Here is a 23,027-nt window from a genome sequence, read left to right on the forward strand (position 1 = left end):
AACCATTAAATAGAAAGGAAACATTCAAAACATACACAGCTTCTATTGAACATAAGGCTATAATCAGTTAGAGTTCAAACTCTTCTTTGGTATCACCACCAGTACAACCAAAGCTACTGGGTTCCACAAATTAAGCAGATGTCTTTGGATTCCCACAGGGGGATATCAGAGTCCCTCACACTGATCACAGTACTGTACACAGGGGCAATTATAAAGGAGCAGAAAGGCATTTGCATTTTATGCTGATTGAGGAGAGGGTTGGCCGGGAATGACTGGGAAGGGCAGAAGTCTGGCAAACTCTAGAATGATGATAATTTCCTCTCTGCACGGCTAAATACATGCTGATGAGCTGAAGCAGCTGTGGGACCATCCTCTGACCGCTCCTTTGACTTTCTGTGTCCACACTGTGTATAGTAGCAGGCTCTGCTTCACGACAGACACTTGTGTTAGTTAAAAAAAAGAAAAAGAAAAAACTACAGAGAATCGGTTGAAAAACATGCAGGTAAGGTAGCAGGTAGCACATGTTTAAGAGTGCACAGAGCTCTATACCACTGGATCTTCTGTAAAGGCTAGGTCAGTGCAGACACACTCAATGAGCAGCGTCTCGCTGAACATGGGCGTGTGTTCTCACCACAGGAAGTGTTGATGACATCACGCAGCTCAGCGTACTTCCACTTGCTGAGGTCGTACTTTTTCACTCCGGCAGCGGCTTTGGTTGCCAGCACCTGAGGACCCCTGTGGTACGGAACAGATACACATGTGAGAGAGAGAGAGAGAGAGAGAGAGAGAGAAAAGTAGAGAAAAGTGTGCCGACAGGTCACAGTGTGATTAGGTTGATTTTTTTTTTTGTGGTTTTTGTGCCGTGCATATTCATGACACAGATTAAATAGGAACATGATAAGATTGACAGAATTCAAAATGTTTGCTGTCTTGAGAAATGAAATGCTGAATTTCTTTCACAGTCCTGTCCGTCAATGTCTCAGCCAATTAAATTCACATCAGAAGCAGCTCAGCAGGGGAGCTGATGACTTGAATAAAGATGCAAAGAGCTTTTTAATGTCACATCTCTCCAGACAACAGCATTGATCTGGGTGCTATTTTACAGGCGTCTTTTAAAACAAAGGTGAAATGATGCGGTTCTTTGGTATATAAATGTAGCGCAAAGATTACAGCTTGCTGAATGACTGATGGAAGAAGTCTGAGTTCATGTCAGTCGTCTCTCCAGCTTCCCTGCTGCGCTGAGGCTGCTAATGCTATAATACTCAGGACTTAGCTCCTCTATTTACAGTCGGCATAGCTGCTAATGTTTCGGGGCAGAGGATTACTGATGTACGAATCATTAGCCAGATTACCATTACCATTTATAATTCATACTGGCTGGAGAGATGAAACTGATTCAGGATCATCGTCATTCCAGCGGAGACATGAGCCAGCGTGTCGCAGCCAGGAGGGAAAAAGAAGTGAAAGTGTGTCTTTCTTTCAGAGTTCTGTGTTTTGGCAGGCGGTGTGCAGGAAATGAATGGTGGAAGAAAGAGGGAGAGGGTCCTTCATCTACTCCTGTAGGCCAGCAATGCCAGCCAGAGTGTTTACTGTTACGGCCCGTATGTTTTTCACGAGTTTGGAGCTCTTGTGGCGACGCACATTTGACACACGTGCACACGTTTGGACTTTCCCTCATGTGACAGATCTCCCTTTAGTGTCCAGCAGTCAGCTGACCCACAGGGATCGTATCAGACATGCAACGTGGCCACGACATGCCCGAGTCAACACTGACAAGATAATGGGATATTGGCTCAGATGTAATTTAGAGCTCAATAGACCTGCAGATAAGGAGCAAGCAGGCTTTCTCCTGGCTTTTAACACTTGTATGAGTGTGTGCACTTTCAGGGCTGCCCATTCTGCCAAGTTCAAGACCAATGAGAATCAACGGGGAAGCTGTGACAGTGATGCTATGTCTTGCTACCTTTAAATATAACAATCTATTTTTTTTTTAAAGTGAAAAATCTGAATATTATAGATGTTGTCAGGGGCTTTAAACATACATAGCCGAGACTTTAACAGAAGGTAAGTAAAAAAAACGGACTTCATTGAGGAGATTGAAGCTGAAAGTAAAGGAGCGAAGTGAGTGAAGTCCAATAACACCAAGTCCTTCATCATCACACACTTGTAAATGAGACAGATGCTGTATGTTTATGTTTCTATAGGATACTAACAGGTAGGATACAAACTCCCTGTGTGAGTGAGGGGAAGCACATAGGTTGGGTTTTTCATTAGAACTGCAAAGACTTCAGACGCAACCGCTCATGCAGAGCCAATTAAGATGTGAGAAACAAAAGCTCACATACTGCACATTCTGCTCCATCGCTCATTCATGTTTCACCATCCACATTTCTCAGTCACCGATGATCACACATAATTATCCTCTTATCTAATGATTCATGCCAAAGCATCAAAATGTGATGCTTGATGTGTTTCGATAGCAGAATCTTGCTGTTGGCTTTGCATTGCTGGTATCATCCTGAATTTAATTACAGGAGCTCAGACATTTAGGTCTACGACAGAGATTAGGACAGACAGCGAGGGAGGGAGGGAGTGGGTGATTATTGTTGCTGATAGGTTTATTCGGACACAGGCGGATACAGAAATCCGAGCTGGGATCTTACATGGCTCTGGCTGAGGATGAAGAGATAGGAAGATCTGAAAGAGAGTCATCACTGGGAGAAAACACAGCAAACCGGAGAAATGCATTTACAAACACATGCTGAGAACAAAATGACTTTTTTTGTTTGTTAATATTGTTCTGACTGTGCAGTGCTCCCGCACATTAAGTATTGCGCTAAAATGTGCTTTACCTGCGCAGGCTGGCGTCTATCTGCCCTTCCTCTGTGATAAGCTCCGCTTCACTCTGCGCGATCCTCATTGCCAACTCTCTGTCTCGTCTCTCCTGCTCCAGTATGGTGCTGCGCTGGACCTGCTCCTCGCGCTCCAGAGCCAGCTGAATATCCAACTCAGCCTGTAAACACACAGCAAAAACACTTTTAATGTGGAGTTGTAAAATCAACAAAAAGAAATCTGGATCCTGTCTTAATAAGAATGCAGCCCTGTAAGCCAAACCCTTCACAACAACAAACTCTTCTGGGCACCCAAACCTGCTTAAAACTATTAAGCCAGGCGGAAGTGGTGCGAAATGAGCTACTGATCATTAGTCTGGACAGAAGTGGCAAATAAACAAACACATTTTGAACTATCACTTTTGAGCGCATGGTTTAAATTTGAACATACAAACCAAAACTTTGTGGTGCAAATACAGAGAAACCTAGATTACTTGAGCTGCATTTCTATCGGTATACATGGTATATGATCTCCATCTCCTTACTGAAAGCCACTAATGAAGTCAACAGAGGGTGCTTTTCTCATAGGAGCTTTAAATATGAATGGCCTCCAGTGAAGAATACATTATTCATCATGCTGAACAGTCACATCAGCAGCTGTGATACGCGGGTGAAGCATGAGCACGTCGGTTTGAATGTTCAGCTGCTTTGTGCTGTAGCTTCATTTGTTTTATGGGTTAAAGACACTTGTTGATTCTGCTCAAAATATCTTTATTACACAGATTCACAGGCTCTGAAGCAGGTATTAAAAGCTAAACACAGAACCTTACTTTCCCCCAGTTCATTTTACTATATTTACCCCTAAAAAAAAGTCTAGGATTGTAATTGCAAAATAAGCAAACAAATGTGTAATTATCCCCTAAAGAATGCAGAGAGCTGTTTGTGCTCACAAGCATTCATTAAACTGCTTTGAGTGAGACGATTTGTACAGTGAAAATCTGTAATTAGTGGTGTTACAGTCTAAAAATATAAATACTCCAGTGTTGAAATCTGCTGTACTGTAAATTAGTAGAAAAAGTAAAGTGAGGTTGAAAGGGTTAAAGAGAGTAAGATAGTGCTGAACTTGACTCTTGACACGGCAGACGTAGCTCAACAACAGAATCACATGCAGTGGAACTGACAGCAGACAACCTTAGAAAGTTTACTGCTGCAGCTCTCAGCCTCAAAGCTGTGGATTCACAAACTGTCCAAAGAGTCTACTGGGACACGTGGCCTGTGACAGCCTGGTGTCCACTGTCTGACTGCCAGAAAGAAACGGGGAAAAAACAGAGAAATGCAAATGTCTAATGGGTCAAGGGTGAATAAAAAAGGCTAAAGATAAACAGAAGGTGTGATGTGAGTGTCACAGGTGGATGAGTGGATGCTGATGAAAGGTAAAAAGACAGGGACGGATGAGGAGATAAAAATAACAGACTTGATACAAAAACACTCAACAGTGCACATACAGGTACTTTTAGAAAGGAAGTGAAAGCTATAATATCCAACCATAGGATCTGGATGTTGTCTATATAAATTATTTGTATACTGCGATGCTGTTGAGAGTCGGCAGGATTTGCTGATGTTTTTGGTATTTTCATTTAATTTTGTGTTTTTAAAGGGTCATAGGTCAGACAAAGTTGATGAATTAACTGTAATCTCCAAACCCTTAGAAAGTCCGAAAAACCTCACATGCTCCTGAGGGTGGAAATTCGGAAAAACAGAAATTCTGCTGTTTTTTCTCCTTAAAAATATTTTTAAACAATTAAATTAGTTAATAATTGTTGCACCTACTGATAAAACTGGTCTGTTTATTTCCTGACAAGTGGTCCTATTCCTATGACCATTACGTAGAGTCATTAAACTCGTATTTCTTAAATGATATTTCAGTTGAACAGATATATTGTTGTTTGGTTTGTTTTTACCTTTAAAATAAAATAAAAAAATAGAAATGTTTTCTTCTTGACCTTGATACTTTTGAAAATGACAGAATGGAGTTCCACTTAGTCTAGGATTAGGATTAAGTCTGGGGAACTATCCTGCTTGAATGTAATTAAAATATCAGGGAATGAGCACTAAGTCACTGCAGGGGTGGATTGATGAGTTACCTTATCGGGGTTAAACAAAAGAGTAAGAATAAACCTCAGGCAGCCATGTGTTTCTGATATATCACATCTAAAAATCAAATGTATGAACAGCAGAAAGTCTAAGTTAGGGTAAGTCTAGGGTAAGTGTGTGCTCAACATGAAAGACAATGGTTGGTATTATTAGGGTTTCATTTGGGGCCTTCTTGGATTTCTGCCTGGCTGGTTTTTTTTTGTTTTTTTTTCAGTGAGGTGTAACAAGAGTCGATGAAAAAACGACATTTTAGATGGCTCCAAACCTGGATCACTTTCTCTTCCCCCTCCCTCTTCTTTCTATCCTCCTCCTCCTGCTTCCTCTTCAGCTCCATCTCTGCTTTCCTGGAATGTCACAAGAAAGTCACTTTACTGAGACAAACAACAAACAAACCACTTTTCATACTTTAAACACTGCACATGCCAAAATCTTCTCCCCTAATGTTCCCCCTCTCCAACTTACAGTCTTCTGTCCTCTTCCTCCTGTTTGCGCCTCTGCTCCTCTTTAGCCCTCCTCTTCCTCTCTTTCTCCATTTCCTCCTCGATGTGTTTCAGCCTCTCGCTCTCTTCCTGCTCCTGCTTCTTCTTTTGCATCGAGGAGAGCAGCTGCTCGGAGCGTTTCACCAACCCCTGGTACTCGGTGTCAATCTCTTTCCAGGTCATCAATGAGGTCTAGTGAGAAAAAGGGAACACCAGAAAGGCCAGTGATGGTCACTTAACACAAAAATACGGATCAATCAAGTAACAATCTTACAGTTTTTCACAATTGAATAAACTCCGTTTTTAAAATAAGAATCCCCCCCCCCATCACACACAAAAACAAAACCATAACCTATATTAATAATAAAATGCATCTCTTGCAAAGGCAATGCTACACTCAAAAGACTATGAACTCACTCTTCTTAAAATCATACTTTTGCTTTAAAACTTTACACACAAACACCAAATAAAAACACCTTTCCACAAAACAATTTCTGCTGATATGTGCTGAGAATAAAAACACAGTTATTGTGTGTCTGGTGTTTTCATGTGTAGCATGCTGTAAATATGAACACAAATGACATCTCTGTATCCTTATTATTGAACTTAAGATGACATCTCTGTGTTCTCGAGCTTCTCTTCCTTGTTCTCCTCTTTTGCTTTTAAATTTTTTTTTGACAATAAAAGAATTCTGATTCTGCTTCACTCCTTCTCCTCCTTCTCTTCAGCCTGTTTCTCATCTTGCTCCTTGATGTCGACACGTTTTTTCAGGCTGCCTGTCACGAGCACATGACAGCCAAAATGTTCAATTGCCCACTTTATACGTTACACAATCAATGAGAGGAGAGGAGGTCACCGGAAAGAGTCAGACACAAAAAGGCGAGATGACAAGGTCTTGTCCCCGACGTATGGAAGTGAATGACGGCCATTGTCACCTCATTCATTATTCAATAGGAGACGCCACACCATGAGCAATCTCTAAGCACTCAGAACGTCATGAGTGTCAACAGTTGGGATGTTAATAGGCTAACAGAGGGGCATGAGGGAGCGGGGTTAGGAGTCACATGTGCATCATCAATCAGGATGCCTTTAGAAACCTATCTCCAACCAGTTGATTGCCTTCTGGTGATGATCTACAGCAAACATTTATCAGAAGTGCTAACAGTGAATTTGTACTTTCAGTGCATACAGTAGATGTCTGGTTAGCATGTGGAAGTGTTCGGGGTGACTTCCTTTACCTTCAGGGTGGAAAAGTCGAGTGCTTATTACACAGGGAGAGTTTGGATTTCACTAAGCTTGAATGATAATTTAGCAAAACCAGCCTCACTACATTCTGTTATCAGAAAGAGGTTTTTTTTCCTTCACCTAGCTTTTCTTTTTATTCTGTGGTGACAAATATTGATTCAGAGAGAGAAAGAGAGGGCGGGCTTCTGAAGAACACAGCACAGCGAACAACAGGACAGACTTGTAGTTGCAGGGAGCAACAGGTGTGATTGTTCTATCCTATGCTGACTTGTTTAAAGGAAGGTCTATGCTCTGGAAATCTTCCTCAGATTCAAACACCTACAGGTGAATAAGAAAAAAACATCTTACATATAGTCTTTCAATAACAATAAACCATGCTTGAAACTGATGGCTAAGCAAGTTGAAAATCAATAGAGCAATAATCCTATGTCCATTAAGACAGGTGAACACAGTCAGGTCTGATGACTCACCTTTATCTTTGCTGACAGAGCATCTATGGAGGCAGCCAGCTCCTGGACCTTTTTGGCCATCTCCTGCTTGCCCTCCTTTAGCACGTTCACCACCTCGTTGAATCGCTCCATGTGCTTCTTCAGGCTACGAACCTTCACCATACCGTCAATACTACGAAGACAGGAAAAACAGAGTCTTACACAAATCTGCCAGGAGCAAATGTTTCAATCAAAAAGCGAAAATCTTTTCATGTAAAATAACTTCCTGTTGACATTTTCGAGGACATATGTGTTAAACATGAGGGCACACATTTAAGTGTTCTGTTCAAATCACGAACCATCCTATAACACTGCTCATAGCCGTTCTCTTGAGGATCTTTGTATCCAAAAGGCTGTCAGGTGAGTTTTTGGATCTCAGTCGGCAAAAACTTAGAAAGCTCTATTGTTTTCAAATGTTCTCACTTCCACTCATCCCTTCTACTCCTGCTGCACTTTAGCTGCTCCTTTAAAGCTTTGAATCACCCTGTGATTGCCAAGCTAAACCCCCTAGTGAGCATTTCAATGATATTTGGACAATGCAACTTTTTTCAATAGATTTCATACACTTCAAAGATATCTTATGTTATGAGTATTGTTATTTATCCTTTGTTAGCTTTCATGGAAAATGTACTTATACAATATACAATTTACAAGCCTCCATATTGAACTACATAAGATAGTCACGTGTGTCTGTTGGCATCAAACCTTTCTTTCACAGACAGTCTGTCACTCAAAGTCAAAATGCCATACAAAAAGAAGAACTGTAAACCCATCAACTGGGTGGCTGCTTATTCCAGAGCCATTTTTCCAAACGCAACCCAATACATGAAGACTCGCTGTATTTTCCCCGGCAGTACAGTGAGACATCATTTCTCCACAGATGACTTTTGAGATGGATTTGTTGAACTTCTAAATTCCCAATGTGGGGAAGCTATTAAAACCAACCAAGCATGAATCAGTTTAAAGAGAAAGCACACAAAGAGTTCAGGGTGAAATGAAAAAATACGAGAGCAGAGGGCACAGACAGAAAGGGAGATGGTGTAAAATCATGCATGTGTATGTGTGTGTGTGTGTGTGTGTGTGTGTTGAGGACAAAAACTAGGTACAGACTCACCGTGGCTTATGTTTCTTCTTACACAACCACATGCGGACAGTCTTTTGAATCTTGATGCAAGCCGAAGCTCTGTAACTCATCTTGTTCCGAACTGTAAAGAATAGATGATGATTTACACAATGATTGAATGAGATCTTAAAGTTGTCTTTAGAGGGGTTCAGGTTCTGACCATCAACTGAAACTGACCCCATTAAGTGTGTTCTGGGACTCCTAACATTGTCCTTCCCTATGTCTCTAACTCCTTATGTTGTTTCCACTCAAACGTAGTCTCTCCATTAAAGGCAAGGCAAAAATCCAAAGTAAATCGGCATCTGCACAGCTCGCTTTATTTTTCTTTGATGCATTGAGACGCTCATCTGCACACACACACACACACACACACACACACACATACACATATGTACACTTTGTGATCTTTGTGACTGATCTTGGTGGTTTCTGAAATCTGTGATTTCTATGATCTTTAAAATTTGTGACTTCAGATTTCTTTGTTCTTTGGGATTTCTGAAATCTGGGATCTCTGTAATCTGTGATTTCTAAAATCTGTAATTTCTGTAATCCTTGTGATTTCTGAAATCTGTGATTTCTGTGATCTTTAAAATCTATGATTTCTTACATCTTTGATTTCTGTGATATTTGTGATTTCTGTGATCTTTGTGATTTCTGAAGTCTCTGATTTCTTACATCTTTGATCACACAGATTTTAGAAATAACAAACATCACAGAAATCGCAAACATCACAGATTTCAGAAATCACAGATTACAGAAAGATCACAGAAATCACAGAGATCATAAAAGTGCCAGAGATGCACATTTCCTCAGGTCTCTTCAGCGACAAATCACGCAGAGGCAGCGTTCTGTCAGAACTCTAATGTAGTTTCATGTGATGCTTTTACACAAATAAGCAGAAGCCTGCACTTTGTTATGTTGTGGAAATCAATAACTTGGCACACAACATAATGGTTCGAGGAACTGCTTTTAGAGTACTTCTCCACACTGCTGCAGACTGCTGCTTTCAATATTCAGACGGAATGGGAAAGTATGAAATATAATTTAGTAAAGCTATCAGAGTTGTTTTGTAAACTGTCAGGGAATGACAAAGTCAACCTCTGCTAAGTGACAAAAGTTTACCAACACAAAAAGTTGTGCTCCTAACATTCAGAATGCGATTGATGCATTTGCATGTGATAAAGCTTATTTTTCATGGTAAGGGCAGATTGGGTTGAGACTTTCTTTCAGAAATAGCTTAATATAAGTAAAGAAGTCATAAGATGACTGAATACAGTATTGCCATCTGTTTGGGAAAAAGCCATGCTGAGACAAAGTTACGTATAAGAGTGATAAATGATCTAAATCAATAAATGCACTGATGTTGGCCATACAGAGAGATCTGAATCTTTTCATTTATACTCCCTCAACCTACGTTTGATGACTGAAAGGCTGCACCACTGAACCTTCTTCCAGCGGCTACACAACAACCACGTGTTGACTTTCTTTAGCAGCTCTGCCAGGTGGTCTGGGTCAGACTTCATGATCTGGTCAAATTCGGCAAACTGTTTTTTTGTACAGAGAGAAAAACACAAATCAAACTTTGAAGCTCCTAGTTTTAAAGATGTGTAATATATCTTGAGTTCTACAACACATCACAGCAATAATAGGACTTGTTTGTACCTTTCCAGGGCGAAAGAACACTCGGGTCAATCCAAACTTGAAGTCGTTGTCGTTTAGGCCCAGAGCTTTGAACAAAGCCTACAGAGGAACACACAACCTTTCGTGACACAGCGTTGTAAATGTTCAAAATGTAGGGCACAGAACTGTTTGTTAGCTCATCATTTCTTAAATAGGACCATGTGGCTCAAGGCTTTTTTACAGCACTAATTGGTTTAAATTGTTTTAGTGATTTAACAGATTTCCAAATTATCCACCGAAGACAGAAAAAAAGAGATTTATGTAAGCCAACCTTGCAGAAGAGTCGTGGATTCAGGCGTGTGAGCTTGGCAGGCATGTACTGTTTATACATGTTATAGAGTTCATGGAAGGGGGCTCTGGAGGGGAAACCCCCCTGCATCAGGTCCAACACTGACACCATGCCTAGTCATGAGAAACAGGATTGATAAATGTGCACTTCTGCATGAATATCAGAGGAACATTTCACAATTAAAGAAATAACCGGTTAACCAAAGGCTAATATGTTTGTTTGTGTGAATGAAAATGAGCTTCGATCGTGTCTATAGAAGTGGAAGAATAACATTAAGCTTCATGAAAGACCAAAGTTACTTTGATGTAATTACTTTGAAACGTGTGTTGCAGCACTATACTCACTTCTGCTTCAATAAGCTGTGTGCATGGACTGGAGGATTATTTATTAAGCGCTGCATGTGATTATTATTGTTTTTTTTAAAGCAACACAAACACTTCGACTTCATTAACAGCCCATGACTTAGTGCAGGTGCAACAAAAACAAAAACATCAAGATGATTCAGGAATCTGTCTTAAAGTCTTCACAGTAAGTGTGAGGCTGAAAGAGGACAAAGCCACACTGAAGTATATTTCAATAAAAACAGTGTGTATGACCGTGAGTGTAGCAGTGGTGTCACTCACAGTTTTCGCCACACTGAGTCCTACCTGAGCACTGCAGCTGTGAGAGAATCAAAGCTCCTTCAAACTGATGGCTGACCATCTTCAGGTTGGGTTTGACACAGCGGATAAAACTTGAGCCCTGCAAAAAAAGAAAGAGACTGAGAAAATAATGTCTTTGTACAGAACTTCTCAATCTATGCCTGCTCTCTTTCAACTGGTTTGTAAGTATTACAACTTTTTTAAAAATGTGTTTCTGCTTTCAAGTAGATGCTAAATTAAGTTGAGAACATTTATTTGACAATAGCACATAAAATAGACATTACATAAAAATAGCACATCAAATGTGAATGCATTGCCTGCATGGACCAAATTGCCCCTCGGGGACAATAAAGATTTTCCAAATCCAAAACTGAACTGTTGTTCTGTCTCCGACTGTCTCCTACTGTCTCCTATAACAAACCAATGCTTGCAAAAGGTTCCTATGTATGTATTGAAAGTGCATCAACTGGCAGTGGAGGAATACGGACCCTATTTTGGCTGTATTCGGAGCAGAAGCAGTTTTATGCAAATTCGCGACAATGGCACATCATTAAAGTGGCAAATGACAAAATATTACTCACGGTACTTCGAAGTTTTTCCAGCAGCAGGTTCAGCTGGGTCTGTGTGTTAAGGACAGTGGGAAGTATTTCATGATGTTGTCGTTCATGTTTGAAAAAGATAACCCAGATAGATCTAAGATTAGATTGCAGTCTCATACGTCTTTGTCACAGGTGAGTAAAGAGGGGAACAGTTCAGTCCAGCAAGGACGAAGACAAGAAATGACACAATTCTTTGTCCTGCACCTTTAACAATTAAATTCCAAGGTGCCCTATATAAGACACAAAGACTACTGGCTGAAATATGATTATTATGTGATTTGTTTTATCGACTCTATGGGACCATATTCACCTGGTGATACTGTGTGAACATGAAGAGATATAGTAGTTTTCCAGAAGCGCAGAGGCTTGGGGAATTTCAGAACATGTTTGAATGCCAAAAGACTTAAATAAATGGCATAAAAACCAGGTGTCTGTGCATGTTTAGGTATACACATACATACATATGCATACGCACATTGTACAGCATTGACAAGAGGGGGAAGGAGCTAATTCAACATGAGAAATCTGCTAACACAACACTTGTTTTTTTTGTTGTTGCGAGAAATCTGTTTATTTTTCAATTTGTGCTGCACACTGTATAATAAGTCCTTCAACAGCTCAGTTGGGAAAATGATGGAATATTAAAGTGAGCTCTTCAAATTTTTATACGTCCATTTGACAATTAAGTCCATGAGAATCTACAATGACATCCATTAAGAAGTGTTTGTCTCTGGGGAAATAAAGTGGGAACAAATTAGGAGAAAAAACGCACATTTTCTTATAGTCGGAATTAAAAAGCAATATTAAAATTTGAATTACCTTGTTAGTCATATTTAATTGTTTTACATTCAGAGATATTTCCTGACCATACAAACAGACTTTGACAGACTCCCTGACCTTGAACTTGTTGCCAACGCTGATGAAGCTGAGTTTGCCTGCTTTCTGTTTGGAGTCCTTGGCCGTGTTGGAGTTCTCAAACAGCTCCCGAACAAATTTGTCTTTGGATTCACTCACTAAACTCTCCAAGGACATGTGCAGGGCGTCATTGTTCTTCTCCACAAAACGAGTCTGTGGACACACACACAAGTAAAAAAAACCTCACGTGTATGCAGGGGCAACATTTTTATAGCTGATAGAAAATGCTAAAAAAAACACAAACAAACAAACAGAGGCTGCCTCGGCCCCTGCTGCATTCAAAGCACACGATTAAAGCATGTGTGAGCCATACTGTTTGGATCATTGTACAATAAGGGAGATGTTTTGAAACTGTAACGAGTTATCAATAAATCTGGGAGCTGATCAACAGAAGATGATAAAATTACACCAACTATCTTGATGATCAGTGAAGCATTTAACACATTTGAAGTGTTTACAAGTTTATGCAATACTTTAAAGGAAAGATGGCAGACTTTCTGAAATGTTACAGACCATTTAAATAATGCTGAACATAATAAACAGTTCAAGGCTTTTTATGAGTTGGTTTTCACTGCCAGTATCTTCCCCTTCTTATCTGAACAGCCAGCTCTATAGCAGACAATACTGACAGAAGCATTTCGGTGAAAACGCTCTAATCTCTAATCTCCACCCTGCTCTAACGGCTCTGTATAATGAAATCTGTGTTATAAAGTACCGTTTCATAGCAGACCGCTCCAGCAAAGTGCCTGATGATAAAACCTTCGTCATCCCGCAGATTCCTGTGAATGGTCAACTTCGACTTCCTCGGCACCTAAGTGGGATGGGAAGAAGGCGAATGAGATTTAATGACAGTGCTAAAACACATACATATTGATTTCACTCTCATCCAATCCATCAGCATCTCTACAGCAGAATCGTGTTTATCCACACCACTATTGAATGAAGACGGCTGGACTGGAGAGCGAAACGTTCGGATCAATGACTTGCAGATAAATCCAGCGAAAAAGCTTGAAATGATGTTGTGAATACAGACAACACCTCACAGACTGTGGATGGGTGATTTGTAGTCATTTAACGTGTTTACTTACATGGATTCACAGGGGGAAATAACAACCAAGCACATGTACTTATCTATGTTTTTACCACATTAATCTTACATAAGACAACTAATAAAAACCTCCAAAATCCATGACTGACGTTATTGTTCAGGGTACAAAATAAACTGTAGCACCTACAATGTTATGGCTCCATTAGCTTCATCATGAACCATAATAAATCAATAAATACCATCTCACAGCATATCGAAGCACTTTACATTAAGATGAATGTTTTTCACCGTATTAAAAGTACAGAACAAGCTTTTTATTTGAGCTATAACTGCTCCTGCAGTCGAGTGGAGCTGCAGCCGGCCACCTTTAATCTTAAACTTGAATTGGTGTCAAGGCTGCACTTCTAAAAGGATTTCATGCTTGCAGAGACGCAGGCAGAGTGAGGAACAATAATGACAATGGCAGAGACAGAGGGAGGGAGTGTGCGTCATTCACCAAACTACTGTTACACACAGGCGCAGTAAAAAAAACAAAAAACGATCACGATGCTTAAAAAACTCAAGTGTATTGTTGCCTGTCCCTTTTAGAAGGGCCCCAGTACACAAAGAGGGAAGATAATAGCAGAATACTGGAGAGAAAACAATGGCAGAAGCAGAGAGATGCCTGCAAAGCCTTTGAATTGGTTCAAAAATGAGATGCAGGGTGAAAGAAGAGGGAGAGAGGGAGGGGAAAGAGAGCACAGCTTAAGAGGTCTGACCGTCAGCCTGAAGTGCTCTTTATGTTTGCTGTGAACAGCCGAAGCAAAGTGTTGGTCGCTGGGCTGAGGAAGACGGTTTTCTTCGTCCAAAATATCCAGGACTCCCACCAGCTTTGCTTCCACTAGGTCTAAAAACAGAAATCATGTATGTATAAGCAACATTACAGTGATTCATGGTAGAGTACTGTACAATGAAGCACTAGTATTAAAAAATAGACCCCCAAAAGATATCACATTTTTGTGCCACAAACACAAAATACTTTTTCTCAACATGTCAGAACTCGTTACATTTACACATGTACGTTTCACTGGATGCGTCAGAGCATGTTTGGGAGGAACAATCAAATATTTGAATCTCTGTTTAGGTTTTCGAGGAGCTGTAAGGGAGGGAATCACAGTGACCTTTCACAGAGACCTTTTTAAAAAAAAAAAAAAAAACACACACACACACACACACAAACACAAAAACAGCTTCTAACTTTGACACTCATTGGAAATTCCTCCTGTTTACTGTTTTCGAGTTGTGAATATTCAAGAACAAAAACATGTTCATCAGGATCCTCATTTAGCCAAACATCTGAATTATTCATATGGCATTCTGTGTTTGCAATACAATCTAATAGCCGAGGACCTCCTGACAAAAAAAATCTGCATGAACAAGCACCTGTGCATAAATCCTGAAGATTGATGAGTGAATTAATGGCCAACCCAAACGGTCATTTGCAAGTCATGAATGTTATTCATGGCTGTCAGTTAACCTCACAGCGGAATAATCGCAGCCTTTGAAATACAAATGAAACTGCTTCACCTTGGTACTCTGACTACTTCATCCTATTAATGCTCGGAATCACTCGAGGACAGACGACGGATTATTTCTGCGGACTCAAAATAAAGGCCATAAAATCCGCAAAACCTCATTAGGCTTGCTCCCTTCAGACACATGGATATGCTTGTGTCTGCAATAATGAGAAGTTGGTATTTTTGTCCCCCTGACAGGTGTAGTCTCGTTGCTCTGACGTGTGGCCCCCGAGCAGAAGGAACAGCCCAAATGAATGTGGGTGAGCTGATGTTCCATTTGAACCAAACTCAGATGCATTTGGTGTGTGTGTGTGTGTGTGTGTGTGTGTGTGTGTAGGCACTACAGAGGGACTCGCTCTTTCAGTCGATTGTGTGTTTTGCAGCACAAGTCTTCAAAGGCAACACTTCATCTTAATGATGTTTCTGGGTGTCAATGGACTACCCTGTTTCCAAAGGTCAACTGTTCCACCAGCACATGAATACAAACTTCTACATGTCCAACTTTAAGTCTGCTCAGAGGAAAGCAGCTCAAGTCAGACATCTTATTAGCTTTAGGATGAGACAAGATCAAAGTCCCATATTATGTACCACCGTCGTATTTTTTTTAGAAAGCAATGCAGACGTTTGTTTTTTTCAGTTTGACTTTTTCAGAGAAACTTTTGACAGGAGTTTGAGGGTCAGCAGGGTGCTAGCAGGAGGACTCATTAAGAAACGTACCTATGCAATCCTGGTTGTCAACATAATGCACCTCATTCACTCCCAGCCCCTCCTTCTGGTACAGCTCTTGCTCCTGCACAGACATGGACAGACACGTTTGTGCAGATGAACCCTGATGGACAACTGCTTTGTATTTGTCGGAGTGGCTTCAGACAATCTTCTTGGTTAACAAAAAGAAAACAAACAAGCATAAGATTTCAAAATGAAATTCAGACAATTCAGATAATTAGAAAGAGGCTTTAGCCAGAATGGTGTTGTATTAATTGGAGACCTTGGAGCAGAATAACGTTAAGAGATCACAGGAGAGAAACAAGCCTCATCATGTCCCTTGAGAAATTAGCATTCTAATGAGAGAGAGCAGGCGAGACAAGGAGGAAAATATAAGCAAGAAACCCGAGCAGCTAAGACCGACTGGCCAATCTCTTCCTCCTGTCTTATGAAATAGTCCCCCAAAAAAAGTTTGGACTCACATGACACGGCAGGTTAACCCAGGATTAAAAACACAAGTAATCATTTGCATCCACACGCTGCTCACCCACCTCTTTCAGGATACGCTCGTTGAAGAACTGCTGCAGTTTCTCGTTGCAGTAATTGATACAGAATTGCTCAAAGCTGTTATGTTCAAAATACTCTATGAGGAGAAAAAAAAAAAAGGAGAAGCAGAGGAAAAAAAAACATATTTCAATTAATTTTCGAAAATGAAGATATTTTGCAAAGCCTTAATTACACAGAAGCCTGGGGAAATCAATTCTCAAGTACGAGTCCTGGTAATAAAGTGGGTGTATGCATTTAGATACTTATATTACAAAACAAGTGTCTCTTTATAAGAAGGAATTATAAACAAACATGTATCAAACATGTCCATATTTATACTCATGCTAAGTCGATTTAATGCAGTTTAAATGGAACATGAACATTTAATTGAACACTAACTGCATTTCATTACCAAACCCAGCTATGTCCAACACCCCGATGAAGTTGGAGGAGGTCTTGAAGGGGAAACACTGATTGACTCTTTTCACCACGTGATCAAAGAGGCGACTGTACACCGCCTTGGCCAAGGCATCACGGGCATTGTTTGCTTGTTCCACCTTCAGAGGCACCCTGGAGGGAAACACAAATTGGGGCAGTGAGAGACGGTCCGAAACTGGGACAAGCTAGCCTCTCGTCAAACCTCCCTCTTTTATTTTTATTCCAATCAGCCCATTTTTCATGCGGCAGCCAAACTTTCGCTGTGTTGATGTGACACTTTTTTTTTTTTTTTTGCCGCATACTAGTGCCATTCCCCCCTCTGACCTCTTTTGTGAAGCTATGCCATCATTTTTAAATTAGGGGTCTCTGCTCCAAAGATGAGGTATTAAAACTAAAATATGAACCCTGAACTCGAAGCGATTCCCTTAAGGCGCTCTGACACACCTTCAATTTGAATCATTCAGAGGGGTTGAGAGTGAGGACAAAGTGCAGTTCCAAAGAGACCCAGAGTTCATCTGCGTCGTCTCAGCTGGGAGAGAGGTGAATTTAAAATAAAAAGGTCCTTTGTTTGATATGAAAGATGCTTATTGACTTTTTTTCTTTTGATATTCATAGCGACCAGTTCTCCTTAAAAAAAAAAAAAAAAATGCAAAACAGACTAGACCACCAATGTGACCCCCCCCCTCGCTCCACCTGCTCCCAAGACGCCGGGGCCCTTTACTGTACAGCAGCCATGCTCGCCTGCCTCCTCAGATACAGGCTGCATTATTAATGTGGAGAAAACACTTCCAGGCCAGGCCGGCATCTGGCCCTCCTTAAATATTAATCTATCAAACCCGGCCCCATCATCACCAAAATACATAGGGACAGTGCCAATTCTGCGCCACAGGCAGTTCAGTGTAACGACGGACAAGATCCCCTCAAGAGTAGTTGAAGAGCTTAAAGTTGTAGAAAAAAAGGGCTAATTTAAATAATAGTCTTGAAACTCATCATCTTGCACAAACTAGATCTCTTCAGGTTTGCTCTTCATGTTAACAGCGTTATATCTGCCGTCATCAGTTAAATTCCACTTGGTTTACCTCTTTCCAGTATTAGGAGGTAGTTAAACAAAAAAACTGTGACAGTGACAACTGAGTAAAGTAAGAGGATCATGCTTTCTTAAAAAAAACGACACATTTTCAAAACAAGTTGCACAGAGATCAGTAAAGTCAAGTGCTTACTTGATAACTGTTCCTTTGGCGCCCCCTGCTGTCGTGAGCATGACTCTGGTTGTCAGACTGACATGCAAATCATCCTTGTCCAGACCGAGCAGATCGGCGCAGTACTCCAGAGTCTGACCGGACTGATTCTTCAGGACACAACCACCTGAAACATTCACCATCATATAACCTTTAGTTCTTAACGGCTGTAAGATCACTTATTTTCTACTGTGCATGTTTACTTAGAGACTTTCACTGTAGAGACAGAAGGAAAAACGATCAGCCAAAAACAGAGAGAGGGAGATATCTATATTTGTAGCAGTTTTTTTTCTCTCTTTCTCTGTCGGAGATTTAATAGTGCTGATATCAAAGGAGAGAAAATCTGTTCTTCAATATTTCCCATCGATCAAAATCTGAAACACATTTGAAATTCTGTGTTCCCATCGAATGGAAACCAACCAACCAATGATCTCAACCCATGTTGCTGACTGCATCTTCACTGATAAAGAGAAACACTTTCATTCGTTCTTTGTGCCGGCTGAAGAGCTGAACAAAATTGAGGCCTTTGGTTGTGTGCATTGAAAGACAAACATATACAGCCTTGTACATCACAAACAGAAAACAAATACAGAAGAAAGACAAAACGACGGAACAATATGATAACACGGTCGAAAAGAGTTACAATTATTCGTTATTACAACATCTGACCTGAGGAGCTCCCCGTTTCCTCAAAGTCAATGTTGCCAAGGTGCAGAACACCAGCGACCACCCTGAACAGGTCCAGCTTCTCAGTGTCATCCAGGCCGATCTTCTTCATGGCCCCACACATCCTGTTGAAGTCTCCTTGGTCGTCCAGAAGAGGATCCTTCAGAGCGCCTACCTTCAGATGCTACAGGACATGACAAAGTGTTTTTAAAAAAGAGCACATCCGATTCTAAGCTGAGCACTCATGAGCCCACGCTTAACTTTGACATGAATGTGTTCAAAGAACCTCCACCATCACGTTGCAAGCACAGCATGCTACGAACTATGGCTGCTCTGCTACAGCTTCACTTTACATGTAATGACATACACTGTATTTTTCCAGTTAAAGAAAAATCTGACTAAAACAAAGTATCTAGGGATATCTCAGGGATGAAGACATCAGAAGAAAGTGGCAAAAGCAGGCAAGATGTGTAATGAACAAGGGCTGCACAATTAATACTTTAAGTAGAATATAAGAGGAGCTCATTCAAGGATCCCTCTTCTGGGTGATGTCTGAACAAATCTTAACTGTGAACCTGAGAGTGACAGAATAATTATGCAGCCTTGCATCATACGACTTGAATAGGCAAACACATTTAGTACATTTCTATTAAAGCATCAAACAACCCCAACCCCACACAAGCGTTACAGACACATGCTGGGGAAAAAAAGGAAGCATGCACTCTGATTTCCTGTTTGGACTACACACAGCAGCACGTAAACCTGACAGTGTCAGAGTTTAGGTCAGAAAATAAACAGGATCAGAGCAGGAAGCACAAAGCTGCGTTAAGAAAGGGCGCTTCACCTTATTGTCCTACATAACGGGCGTGAGGAGGGACAGGCAGACGTACAATGATTTCATTAGCAACATATGAACTCTTAATGTACTTAACAACCACACAGCTTCTACAAACTTTCACTACGTACTGTTTATTGATTCTATGAGCACCAAGTGATAACGACAATTAAGATCTTTCATTTATAAACAGGACCTATGAAAGATAATGTTCATTTTTTAAATTCTAAAATAAACAGTCTTACTAAAACCATGATCGGAAATGGACCAATGAGACAATTCTAAATTAAAAAGTACAGTTCAAAAGCAGGACAGGAGCTTTGAAAAATAATCAATCAATCAATCAATGAAGAACTTTTCATTACATAAAGCAGACCCATGTTTGCTTCTTATGTTAAAGACGCACATTTTCTTAATGTTTTACACGTAACAAACTTATTCACTAATACATTAACTGCATCTCATCGTGTTTCTCGACGTATTTTAGTGAAACTGTGTTTAGCATAGAATCAGATATTCTATCTTAGAGTAGAGGAACTAAGTGAACATGTGTAGAGAGTCATGTCATGTTTTTATACTGTTGGTATAAATCACACATCTCCTGCAGACTTCCATGACTCGCTCATTTTTTCAGACATAAAATATTCATCAAATGCACAAAGCTGAACCCTTTTCTTGGCATGAAATGTTCTAATCGAGCATTTCCTGTAAACCAGTTTTTACATTTGCAGTGAATTTACAAGAATACTGTCCCTTGAGTCCAGAGCAATTATTAATTATTGATTTCTGATTAGTTCATAAAACTAAACTAAAAAGCGCGGACTACTTTGTTCATACTTTCAACCATTTTCAATGAGATGTAACATTTGAAATGTTAAACATCTGCTGGTTTTAGATGCTTTGTTTTTTCTCCACATTTTCAAAGAAGAAAGGTAATTTAGATGGAATATTTGATGACTCTTTGGTTTCAAAGACATTTCAGTCTCTTATCTACTTCACTTTAACTTTGGTAGGAAAACAATGTTGCACACTGATCTTAGTGCAGGAAAAGAGACAGCCACTGCCTTTGCTCCTTGACATAACGTGTTCCTATACTAATGCTGTGTGTCCAGATAAATAATGTACTGGGTTGGAGTGACAGAGAATGATTTTTTATTTTTATTTTTGTGAAATAACTTTTATGATTACAAATAAAGATTGATTGAGTCTCATCACATTACCTCTGGACTCTTCCGGTTCTGCATGATCTGTTTATCCGAGTCTTTGCTGGCAAAGTATCTGGTGCATCCTCGGTTCAGGTACTGGAATAGAGAGAAATTAGCTGAATTATATTCAAACATAACCAGTATTTTAATCAATTTAATACATTCAGACACAGTATAAACACATTTCCCCTGTGGTAGAAATCCACTGAGGATATCGGTGTTGATTTGTTCAGGTTGTCAAAGATTCACTTTGCTGTCTTCAGATATTGCTCCACAGATGACTAGTAGAGAATCACTAAAGTAATTGCCTCTGTTGATGTGGGTGTCACTTCAGGGACCTGATAGGTAATGACAGTATGATAAACATCTAAAGGAACAGCTTGAGCTGCTTGTTGCTCCGCTCAGTGTTGCTTTGTAGTTCATGTGGGAGAAAAAGAGGGGCGGGCAAAAAAACACCTTTCCAGTCTCTGACTTTTTGCCCTGGCTGTTTAGGATTGTATTTGAAACACGGATTTCAACTGTGACATATTTTGTTAGTGAGGGGATTGAAATTCCCCTCTGGGAGGACTGCAAGACAAAATAAATAAATGTGACATCTCGAGAGCTTTCACAGAGCTATTTACAAATGTCTGCTCCAATCCCATAAGAAAATAAATCCAAGTTACATTAGCTTCAAAATGCTGATTTCTGTTTCTCTAATAAACACCAATCATTCACCATGAGTTGCTTTTTCGACTGATAAATTCTTCATTTTGTCTTGGCTCTAAATGCAGTTTAAGAAGACTGTTTACTGAGAGATATTGATCCAGCAGACTGCGCCTCCCTAAGCCCACTGACCCTGAAGCTGTCTGGAGAGTCCAGGTGCAGTCTCTTCTTTATGTCATCCGACGCCCCTGCACACAGCCGGTAGAAGATGTGGTAGTTCCTTTCGTCGTTACTTTGCATGCAAATCCTCGATTTTTCCAGCAGGTAGTGCGAGACAAAACCACCCACAACTGCATTCTGGTGACACAGGAGGAGAGTCAAGTTTTTACTAATGTCGCTGGAAAACACAGCTGCTGAAAGATCAATCCAGATCTTAATCAGTGATCACTGATTACCTTTTCATTGAAGTGGATTTCTACAAACTTCCCGAAGCGACTGCTGTTATTATTCCGGACTGTTTTTGCATTCCCAAAGGCCTCCAGGAGGGGATTGGCTGAGATTTGAAATGGAACAAAAACCATCAGAATCAAACTACAGCCGCACAATGAATGTATTTCTTTATTCATAGCAGATGAGGAGTTTTTGTTTGTCTCATTTACATATGACTGTACCTTCTACAATTCTCTCGTCAATATCTTGGCCACTTCCATATGTTGTGGTGAGATATCTGCAGGATGGGGAGGATATCATCAATGGAAAGGCTTAGTGTAAACAGTTACTCTCAGTGCAGTGACACAGAGGTTAGATATCTTCAGGGGATGGGTGTGTGCGAACACGACTTTATGTCATGTGAGCTCACATTCAGTAAAGTGAAGAAAAAAGGATGGGAAGTCAAAGGGACAATGCTTAAATCATGTGCTGCTGATACCTGAGAACAAACTTGGTGTTTTCAGTCTTTCCAGCACCAGATTCACCAGAGACGATGATGGATTGGCTCATTTTCAGGACCTTCATGTCTCTGTACGCTTTGTCAGCTAAAACATAAAAAAAAAAAAAAGGTTATTGAGGGTCAAATTGGGTTTAATAAAGCTTTGCAAAACATGTATCGGATGAGCTGCTTTAAAGAAAGCCAATTTGATTCCCAAATTCTGATTCATACAACTTTCTTAATACCAGAGGGAAATTCAGTTTCACAGCATATCGAGTCATTGAAAGAAGACCTAAGGACACAATGCCCTTTTATTCACTGAGGATGTTGATGTTTGTTGAGTACGTATACTTTATTCTCAGACTTGAACCCAGGTCGCCCATACATAAGGCACGACCTAACTTCCAGGCCATGTGGCGCCCTTCTTATTACTTTGATTCAAGTTTTACGGTGACTCTTTTTTAAGTTCACCCTCTAATTAGAGATTGCAGTATTATTCATCAGTGATTAGGGGGTGTGGGCTCTTACCTATAGCGTACACATGAGGGGGCAGAGTTCCCAGGGACTTCCCCCTGTACGACTTGAGAGATTCAGGTCCATAAAGGTTGGGGATGTCATTGTAAGGATTCACAGCTATCAAGATATTGGCCACATAAGTCTACAAGAGACGTACATAGAGGTGATAATTAGTGTCATTACATAAACAGAATATCAGAAAACACATCAATTATTAAATAAGAGGAGGAAAATGAGCGAAGTGAAGTCAAAGTGAC

General features: G+C 40.3%; 1 protein-coding gene across 3 annotated transcripts in view; it reads right to left on the reverse strand.

The window, feature by feature from the left end:
- myo6b (myosin VIb) overlaps window positions 1-23,027 on the reverse strand; it is a 34,124-nt gene that overhangs the window by 3,504 nt on the left and 7,593 nt on the right. For 2 of the 3 annotated variants that reach the window (XM_079370145.1, XM_079370147.1), the window contains 26 exons: window positions 22,783-22,912; window positions 22,255-22,360; window positions 21,998-22,053; window positions 21,782-21,879; window positions 21,519-21,683; window positions 20,697-20,777; window positions 18,645-18,825; window positions 17,958-18,102; window positions 16,712-16,869; window positions 16,305-16,396; window positions 15,766-15,838; window positions 14,251-14,378; window positions 13,160-13,255; window positions 12,427-12,597; window positions 11,512-11,550; window positions 10,937-11,030; window positions 10,272-10,402; window positions 9,983-10,060; window positions 9,735-9,864; window positions 8,312-8,402; window positions 7,180-7,330; window positions 5,448-5,656; window positions 5,251-5,329; window positions 2,853-3,013; window positions 2,664-2,714; window positions 632-735 (listed from right to left, as the gene is read on the reverse strand). In XM_079370145.1, the coding sequence (XP_079226271.1) occupies window positions 632-735; window positions 2,664-2,714; window positions 2,853-3,013; window positions 5,251-5,329; window positions 5,448-5,656; window positions 7,180-7,330; window positions 8,312-8,402; window positions 9,735-9,864; window positions 9,983-10,060; window positions 10,272-10,402; window positions 10,937-11,030; window positions 11,512-11,550; window positions 12,427-12,597; window positions 13,160-13,255; window positions 14,251-14,378; window positions 15,766-15,838; window positions 16,305-16,396; window positions 16,712-16,869; window positions 17,958-18,102; window positions 18,645-18,825; window positions 20,697-20,777; window positions 21,519-21,683; window positions 21,782-21,879; window positions 21,998-22,053; window positions 22,255-22,360; window positions 22,783-22,912 (2,998 nt within the window). The remainder of the gene's footprint in view (window positions 1-631; window positions 736-2,663; window positions 2,715-2,852; window positions 3,014-5,250; window positions 5,330-5,447; window positions 5,657-7,179; window positions 7,331-8,311; window positions 8,403-9,734; window positions 9,865-9,982; window positions 10,061-10,271; window positions 10,403-10,936; window positions 11,031-11,511; window positions 11,551-12,426; window positions 12,598-13,159; window positions 13,256-14,250; window positions 14,379-15,765; window positions 15,839-16,304; window positions 16,397-16,711; window positions 16,870-17,957; window positions 18,103-18,644; window positions 18,826-20,696; window positions 20,778-21,518; window positions 21,684-21,781; window positions 21,880-21,997; window positions 22,054-22,254; window positions 22,361-22,782; window positions 22,913-23,027) is intronic. The other variant, XM_079370146.1, reaches the window with a different exon arrangement.

The sequence above is a fragment of the Symphodus melops genome (genome assembly GCF_947650265.1).
Source record: "Symphodus melops genome assembly, chromosome: 19".
NCBI classification, from domain to species: Eukaryota; Metazoa; Chordata; class Actinopteri; order Labriformes; family Labridae; genus Symphodus; species Symphodus melops.